This window comes from Mandrillus leucophaeus, unplaced genomic scaffold, assembly GCF_000951045.1.
Source record: "Mandrillus leucophaeus isolate KB7577 unplaced genomic scaffold, Mleu.le_1.0 Scaffold200, whole genome shotgun sequence".
NCBI lineage: Eukaryota > Metazoa > Chordata > Mammalia > Primates > Cercopithecidae > Mandrillus > Mandrillus leucophaeus.
The window spans coordinates 375,043-383,765 of record NW_012102033.1 but is presented as its reverse complement, the minus strand read 5'-3'; the positions used below and the strand labels follow the sequence as shown (position 1 = coordinate 383,765).

At 49.4% G+C, this 8,723-nt stretch overlaps 1 protein-coding gene across 1 annotated transcript in view; it reads left to right on the top strand.

Annotated features, from left to right (window-relative positions):
- Nucleotides 1–8,723, top strand: part of TRPM4 (transient receptor potential cation channel, subfamily M, member 4) — a 64,441-nt gene that overhangs the window by 30,690 nt on the left and 25,028 nt on the right. Inside the window, exons 8-10 of the mRNA XM_011979310.1 lie at nucleotides 4,876–4,988; nucleotides 5,599–5,943; nucleotides 6,118–6,252. Of these exons, the coding sequence (XP_011834700.1) occupies nucleotides 4,876–4,988; nucleotides 5,599–5,943; nucleotides 6,118–6,252 (593 nt within the window). The remainder of the gene's footprint in view (nucleotides 1–4,875; nucleotides 4,989–5,598; nucleotides 5,944–6,117; nucleotides 6,253–8,723) is intronic.

The following is an 8,723-nucleotide window of genomic DNA, read 5'->3' as shown; positions in this document are numbered from 1 at the left end:
CATCCACTCATTCCTCCATCCATCCATCTTCTCACCTGTCCGTCCACACATCCACTGACAATTTCATCCACTCATTCCTCCATTCATTAATCTTTCATCCATTTACCCATCTACCCCTCCATCTTTTCATTCATCCATCCAACTGTTCTTCCATCTATCCATCCACCCACCCGTTCTTCCTTCCCTAGATGCTTCCAGTATGCGTGAAGCACTCTGTCTAGACATGAACCAAAACACTGTCTGCCTGTGAGGAAGTCCAGATATTTCACTAGAAATGGCAGCTTGGAGGACAGAATGATGAAAACCAAGGCGGGGAAGCATAATACGCACCTGGAAGAGGCTGGGGTGGGGCTTATTTATTTATTTATTGAGACAGGGTCTTGCTCTGTAGGCCAGTCTGGAGTACAGTGGTGTGATCACGGCTCATTGCAGCCTCAACCTCCCAGGCTCAAGTGATCCTCCTACCTTAGCCTTCTGAGTAGCTGGGAACACAGCTGCCCGCCACTACACCTGGTAAATTAAAAAAATTTTTTTTTTTTTTTTTTGGTACAGACGAGGTCTTGCTCTGTTGCCCACGCTGGTCATGAATTCCTGGCCTCAACTGATCCTCCTGCCTCAGTCTCCCAAAGTGCTGGGGTTACCACTGCATTTCAGCCTGGGCGACAGAGCGAGACTCTGTCTCAAAAAGAAACAAACAAACAATCAAAAAGAAACAAACCAGCTTGGCCTCTTTCTTGCTGTGTGGTCTTGAGAAAGCAGCTTCCCCTCTCTGAGCCCCAGTTTCTCTCTGTGGAAAGTGGTGATAATATCTTACAGGAGTGTTATAAGCCTCCAAGGCAAGGTATGAGTTGTGCCCGGTCCCTGGTGGGGGCCCAGTAAGAGGAATCTCGTCTTAATATGATTCCATTTCCTCTGGGGGCACATCCTTCAGCATAAGGTGACTCTCAGTGGGCAAATCTGATTCACTCTGCGGAATTTAACTCAGCAGCCTCCTGAGAGAAAATCAGGCAGCTCTGTAAGATGTGGTTTGAGGGGGTGGTGGTGTAAGCCCAGCAGGAGCGTGTAAGTGATCGCAGTCCACTGGGGGAACTGTAGATGGCTGATAGGCCTGGGGATAGCAGAGTTGAATGGATGGAATTTCAGCAAGAAAGAAGGGGCAAGGTCTTTTTTTTTTTTTTGAGACGGAGTCTCGCTCTGTCGCCCAGGCTGGAGTGCAGTGGCGCCATCTCGGCTCACTGCAAGCTCCGCCTCCAGGGTTCAAGTGACTCTCCCGCCTCAGCCGCCGGAGAAGCTGGGACTACAGGTGCAAACTACGCCTGGCTAATGTTTGTATATTTAGTAGAGACGGGGTTTTACCATGTTGGCCAGGATGGTTTTGACCTCCTGACCTCGTGATCTGCCCACCTCGGCCTCCCAAAGTGCTGGGATTACAGGCATGAGCCACCGCCCCCGGCCCATGAATGCTTCTTAAGAGTCTAGCATAGGCAAGCCTAGTGCTGGGCAGTTGGTGTATTCTTTTGCCCTTCATCTCCCTTCCCTGCCTGCAAGGATTATCACTCCATTTTGCAGATGAAGAGACTGAGGCTCAGAGAGAGGAAAAATGGCTTGCCCAAGGTCATCTGGCTGGTAGCAGGGGTCAGGCTTTTCATGTGAGTCTGTATAATTCTCAAGCCCATAGGAAGGGGCATGTTTGGAGAGAGGTCAGAGGCTGGCAGGGTTGGTATGTATCATTGGCATGAAGGGAGTGTTGGAGACAAGGCCAGTAAGGCGGGTAGGGCCAAACCACCCAGGACCTCAGATGCCAGGCAGAGGGTCTGAAGGCTGTCCTCGAGAGGCAGCAGAGGGCCAGGGTCGGTTGTGTGGATAAAAAAGACTCTCTGGCCAAGTGTGAAGGCTCATGCCTGTAATTACAGCACTTTGGAAGGCCAAGGAAGGAGGTTCACTTGAGCCCAGGAGTTTGAGATGAGCCTGGGCAGCATGATGAGACCCCCATTTCTATAAAAAATTAGCTGGGCATGGCACTATGTCCCTGTAGTTCCAGCTACTTGGGAGGCTGAGGCAGGAGGATCGCTTGAGCCCAGGATGTCTCAAAGCTGAAGTGAGCTGTGATGGCGCCACTGCACTCCAGCCTGGGTGACAGAGGAAGACCCTGTCACAAACAACAACAACAAAAGCAGAGCCTCTGGGAGTGGGTGGGGGCAGAGTGGACAGGAGAGAAGAGACTGCAGTGACAGTGGTTGCGGGGGGCTGAAGCTTGAGCTGCCGCTGGGGCCAGGGGGACAGAAGGGGAGGCTCAGCAGAGAGTCAGGAGGCTGGACATGGGACATGGAGCTTGGGGGCTGATGGCCTGTGAGATGGGAGGGGCAGGAAGAGACAAGGACAGTACCTGGGGGTCTGCCTTATTGACTGGGTAGATGGAGTGGCCATTCCTGAGATGAGGATGTAGGGAAGATGAGTTGGAAGGCTAGACACTGAGTTGAGTATGGAACATGGTGAGTATGAAGGGACAAGGTGGGGACAGGGTCGGGTGTCCAGGTGACAAATGGTGCCAGATTAAGGCAGAATATAAAGCAAGGTATTATTATTTCTGAGACAGAGTTTCACTCTTGTTGCCCAGGCTGGAGTGCAATGATGTGATCTCAGCTCACCACAACCTCCACCTCCTGGGTTCAAGTGATTCTCCTGCCTCAGTGTCCCAAGTAGCCGGGATTACAGGCATGCACCACCACACCCAGCTAATTTTGTATTTTTAGTAGACGTGGGGTTTCTCCCTGTTGGTCAGGCTGGTCTCGAACTCCTGACCTCAGGTGATTTGCCCACCTCGGCCTCCCAAAGTGCTGGGATTACAGGCATGAGCCACTGCGCCCAGCCTATTATTATTATTATTATTATTATTATTTAAGATGGAGTCTTGCTCTGTCACCCAGGCTGGAATGCAGTGATGCGATCTCGGCTCACTGCAACCTCTGCCTCCCAGGTTCAAGCGATTCTCCTGCCTTAGCCTCCTGAGTAGCTGGGACTACAGACGCATGCCACCATGCCCGGCTAATTTTTTGTATTTTAGCAGAGACGGGGTTTCACTGTGCTACCCAGGCTGGTCTTGAACTCCTGAGCTCAGGCAATCCGCCCACCTTGGCCTCCCAAAGTGCTAGGATTGCAGGCATGAGCCACCACGCCCGGCCTATAAAGCAAAATGTTACAAATGATTTTGGGCTGGGCGCGGTGGCTCACATCTATAATCCCAGCACTTTGGGAGGCTGAGGCGGGCAGATCACGAGGTCAGGAGTTCAAGACGAGCCTGGCCAACATAGTGAAACCCCGTCTCTACTAAAAATACAAAAAAAATTAGCCGGGCTGGGCGTGGCGGCCAGCGCCTGTTATCGTTTGAACCTGGGAGGCAGAGGTTGCAGTGAGCCGAGATTGTGCCACTGCACACCAGCCCCTGCGACAGTGTAAGACTCCGTCTCAAAAAATAAATAAATAAACGATTTTGTTTGCTTCTTTTGAAACCATGGGGGAAGTAGGAGAGCTTCCTAGAATTGTAGAAAATCACAGAAAAGCCTGCTCTGATTGGACGTCTGGGTTTTGAAAGAGCACAGAAAGCCATGTGGTCCTAGACATGTGACTGCCTTTCTGGGCCTCTGTTTCCTCAACTACAGCCTTAGAGGCTACACTGGTCAAGTTGCAGAGTCACCACAGCGTGGAACTTCCTCCCACAGTTACTGCCATTGATTACAGTGCTCTGAAGGGGGTGCCACTATTTCCCATTTCATAGATGAGGAAACCGAGGCTCCCAAGGTCCAATGGCTTGCCTGAAGTCACTCAGCTGGTACTGGTGGACCGGGGACTGGAACCCACGTCTGCCTGCCCCAGAGCCCATTGCTCATCTCCACTGCATGAGATTCTCTCTTTCTGTGGTACCAGTTTTTGGAGCAACCAGAATGACATGAATTTGTTTTGGAGATAGATACAGAGCAAGTGGAGGCAGAAGGAAACCTAACTCCATGTTACAACAAATGCCCTTCGGGACTTTTCATGCCCCTGTTGACTGTACATGTTTGGATCCACTAAATAGCTGGATCAAATTTTTAAGGGTTTCTTGTTCTCTCTTGCTGTTTTAGACCTCCAGGGTCTCTCCGAGTCCCTCTCACGTTCAGATTTTTTCCAATCTCATTTTGTGCTGTTGTCACCTCTTTCCCCTCACAACATACCCCAAGTTTCAGAAATCAGTGTGACTCACATTTGTCATCATCTGCTGTGTGGGGTTTTTTTTGTTGTTTTGTTTTGTTTTTGCACCCAGGCCTTTGCTTCTGCTGTGCCTGCTGCTTTGAACACCCTTTTCCCATCTTAGATGCACACCTCCCAATCCTGGTGGTCTTTCAAAGCGCTACCTCAACACCCATTCTCTGGGAGCTGTCTTGGGCCACTCTATACCTCTGTGACCATATCCTCCTCTGGGTTCTAATCATATTATATGCCCACCTCTGAGGGCACCGAGCACTCTAAAGGTAGTTATGTGTTGGGGGGACATATTTTCCCCAATAGAACCAGCTTCTTCAGGGTAGGAAGTGTATCCGATTTCTCTCTCCACTGCTTGGTCCATAACATACCTCAATAAATATTAAATGAATAAGTGATTCCTTTTCTTTCTTCTTGGGGGCTGTAAACCAGTGAGTGGTCTGTGCTCTGGCCCTGAGCCAAATGACCTTAATGCTTATCATAACCTGACTGCTTAAAGACCCCCACACTCTTCCCAGTAGCACCCCCTTTATGCAGAGTTTAAAAGCCAGGCATGCAAAATAGAAGCAAAATAGGCATTCATAAGATGTCCCTCCTCCCCTGACTTCTTGCCCCCTCTCCTTCTAATCCTTCCAGCCTGTGGGAGCTCGGAGGCCTCAGCCTACCTGGATGAGCTGCGTTTGGCTGTAGCTTGGAACCGCGTGGACATTGCCCAGAGTGAACTCTTTCGGGGGGACATCCAATGGCGGGTGAGGGGTCAGGGCCTGGGGGTTGGGCATCCTGACAAAGGGACTGTGCTCTCCTCCCTCTCTGCCTTCTTAGACACCTTTCCACCCTGCCTCCTTCCATTATGGCCTGTCCAGTCTTCCCTTAATTGCCCCTCCATCTCTGATTGTCCATTTGCCCCAACTTGTTTCCTCTCTCCCCATCCATCCGTCTGTCCATCTATCCATCTATCCACCCTGTACATCCATCTATCCATTCATCTGTTCATTCATCCATCTATTTATCCATCCATCCATTTGTCCATGCATCCATCCGTCCATCCATCCATCCATCCATCCATCCATCCATCCATCCATCCATCCATCCATCCATTTTATCCATCCATCCGTTTGTCCATCCATCCGTCCGTCCGTCCATCCATCCGTCTGTCCATCCATCCGTCCGTCTGTCCATCCATCCATCCATCCGTCCATCCATCCATCCATCCGTCCATCCGTCCATCCATCCATCCATCCATCCATCCATCCATCCGTCCCTCATACCCATCCATCCGTCCCTCATACCCTTGTACTCCCGTCTCTTGTCCTTAACCTTTGAGCTAATCTCTTCCCCCATTCATCCCACCCCCGCCAGTCCTTCCATCTCGAAGCCTCCCTCATGGACGCCCTGCTGAATGACCGGCCCGAGTTCGTGCGCTTGCTCATCTCCCACGGCCTCAGCCTGGGCCGCTTTCTGACCCCGATGCGCCTGGCCCAACTCTACGGCGCAGCGCCCCCCCACTCGCTCATCCGCAACCTTTTGGACCAGGCGTCCCACAGCGCAGGCACCAAAGCCCTAGCCCAAAAAGGGGGAGCTGCGGAGCCCCGGCCCCCTGACGTGGGGCATGTGCTGAGGATGCTGCTGGGGAAGATGTGCGCGCCGAGGTACCCCTCCGGGGGCGCCTGGGACCCTCACCCAGGCCAGGGCTTCGGGGAGAGCGTAAGGACCGGGCAAAGCTGGGGGGGCCCCCACTCCGCGGGAAGGACCTGGGGGCGGGATTACATCAGGAATGGGGCGTGGCCAGAGCAGGGGTGTGGCCAAACCAGGGGCAGGGCTGGTGGTGGCCAGTGTTAGGGAGGGGCCAGTCCTCACCACCCCTCGTTTTGCTGGCAGATGTGTCTGCTCTCGGACAAGGCCACCTCGCTGCTCTCGCTGGATGCTGACCTTGGGCAGGCCCCCTGGAGTGACCTGCTTATTTGGGCACTGCTGCTGAACAGGGCACAGATGGCCATGTACTTCTGGGAGATGGTGAGTGCTGATTTGGCGCTCCTGCATCCCTGTCCTTTAGGCCACTGGATGCCAGCATTCACCATACAATTACCATACATTCCCTGACCCCTGACATCACCTGACAGGCGCCCCATCCTCCATCCCTGATATATGCCTCCAACTGCTTCCTCTTTCTTTTCTCTCTCTCATATCAAGCATTATTTTATGTTTTTACTTTTCGAGACAGAGTCTCACTCTGTTGCCCAGGCTGCAGTGCAGTGGCATGATCTTGGCTCACTGCAACCTCAGTCTCCCACGTTCAAGTAATTCTCCTGCCTCAGCCTCCCAAGTAGCTGGGATTACAGGCACTTGCCACCATGCCTGGCTAATTTTTTTTTTTTTTTTAAGTAGAGATAGGGTTTCACCATGTTAGCCAGGCTGGACTCCTGACCTCAAGTGATCCGCCTGCTTCAGCTTCGGAAAATGCTGGGATTACAGGCATGTGCCACCATGCTTGGCCAAGATTCTCTCTTTGTTTTGGCCTTTGATAACACATCTCAGTGTGGATCTCTCTGAATTTCTTTTACTTGGAGTTCCTTGAGCTTCCTGGATATGTAGACTTATGTCTTTCATCAAATTTTGGAACTTTTTAGGACATTGTATCTTCAAATATTATTTCTTTCCCTTTCTCTCTTTTCCTTTTGGACTCTCATTATGTGTATATTAGTATTCTGTATGGTGTCTTGCAAGTCCCTTAGGCTCTACTTATTTTCCTTCATTTGTTTTTCTTTTTTCTCCTCCAGCTGGATAATCTCAATGAACTTAGCTTCAAATTCACTGATCTTTATTTTGCCTTTTTTATGAATCTACTGTTGAGTCCCTCTAGTGGTTTTTATGTTTCAGTTATTGTGCTTTTTAGCTTCAGAGTTTCTATTTGGTTCCTTTCTGTAATTTCTATCTCTGTATTCTTTTTTTTTTCTCCCCTGGTCCCACTACAAAACTTTATTTTTGATTAGAGTACCATTCTCAATCTCTTCTATAAAAAGCAGGAAAAAAAGGCAGCCACGTCACTCAAGACCTATGTACATATAAGATGTTTTCTGGTTTTCTATTTTTTTTTTTAATTTTTATTATTTTTTAAAAAATAAATTCAGTGTTCACATTTCTATAAAGAATTAACCCAGTTTCAGGAAACACTGCCTCTATCTCTGTATTCTTATTCTCTAGGTGGTGAGACATCATTTTCCTGGCTACCTTTAGTTCTTTTTTCATGATTTCCTTTAGCTCTTTGAGCATATTTAAGACAGTTTAATAAAGTCTTTGTCTAGTAAGTTCAATGTCTGAGTTTCCACAGGGATAGTTTCTATTCATTTATGTATTTTTCCTACTCATTTCTATTCATTTCATTTCTTTTCCTTTCTTTTCTTTTTTTTTTGTTGTTGTCGAGACAGAGTCTCATTCTGTCACTCAGGCTGGACTGCAGTGGTGTGACCAGAGTGCACTGCAACCTTGACCTTCCTGGACTCAAGCGATCTTTCCATCTCAGCCTCCTGAGTAGTTGGGTCTACTGGCCACATGCCAAGCTAATTTTAAAAAAATATGCAGAGATGGGGTCTTACTTTGTTGCCCAAGCTGGTCTTGAATTCTTGGGCTCAAGCAATTCTCCTGCCTTGGCTTCCAAAAGTGCTGGGATTACAGGTGTGAGCCACCGTGGCTGGTCTCTATTAATTTCTTTTTTTTCCAGTATATGAACCATATTGTCTTGTTTCTTTGCATGCCTCATATTTTTTTTGTTGAAAAGTGGAACATTTTGAATATGATGATGTGGCAACTCTGGAAATCAGCTTATGCCCTCCCTCCAGGGTTTGTTGTGGCTGCTGCTTGCTGTGGGTCATTGTTGTTTGTTTAGTGACTTTTCTTTTTTCTTTGTTGTTGTTTTGGGGTGGAGTCTTGCTCTGTGGCCCAGGCTAGAGTGTGGTGGTGAAATCTCAGGTCACTGCAAGCTCCACCTCCCAGGTTTAAGCGATTCTCCTGCCTCAGCCTCCCAAGTAGCTGGGATTACAGGTGTGCACCACCACACCCAGCTAATTTTTGTATTTTTCGTAGAGATAGGGTTTCACTATGCTAGCCAAGCTGGTCTCAAACTCCTGACCTCAGGTGATCCACCTGCTTTGGCCTCCCAAAGTGCAGGGATTACAGGTGTGAGCCACCACGCCCACCCTGTTTAGTGACTTCTCTAAACTTTTTTTAGAAGGAAAGTCTGTATTCTTTGTCATGTGTGGCCATGGAAGCCCCTCTTCTGTTAGCTTAGTGGTCTGCTAGTGACTTGACAGAGATATCCTTAAATGCCTGGAACCATACAAGCAAACACAAGGCCGGGCGCGGTGGCTCAAGCCTGTAATCCCAGCACTTTGGGAGGCTGAGACGGGCGGATCACGAGGTCAGGAGATCGAGACCATCCTGGCTGACATGGTGAAACCCCGTCTCTACTAAAAAATACAAAAAACTAG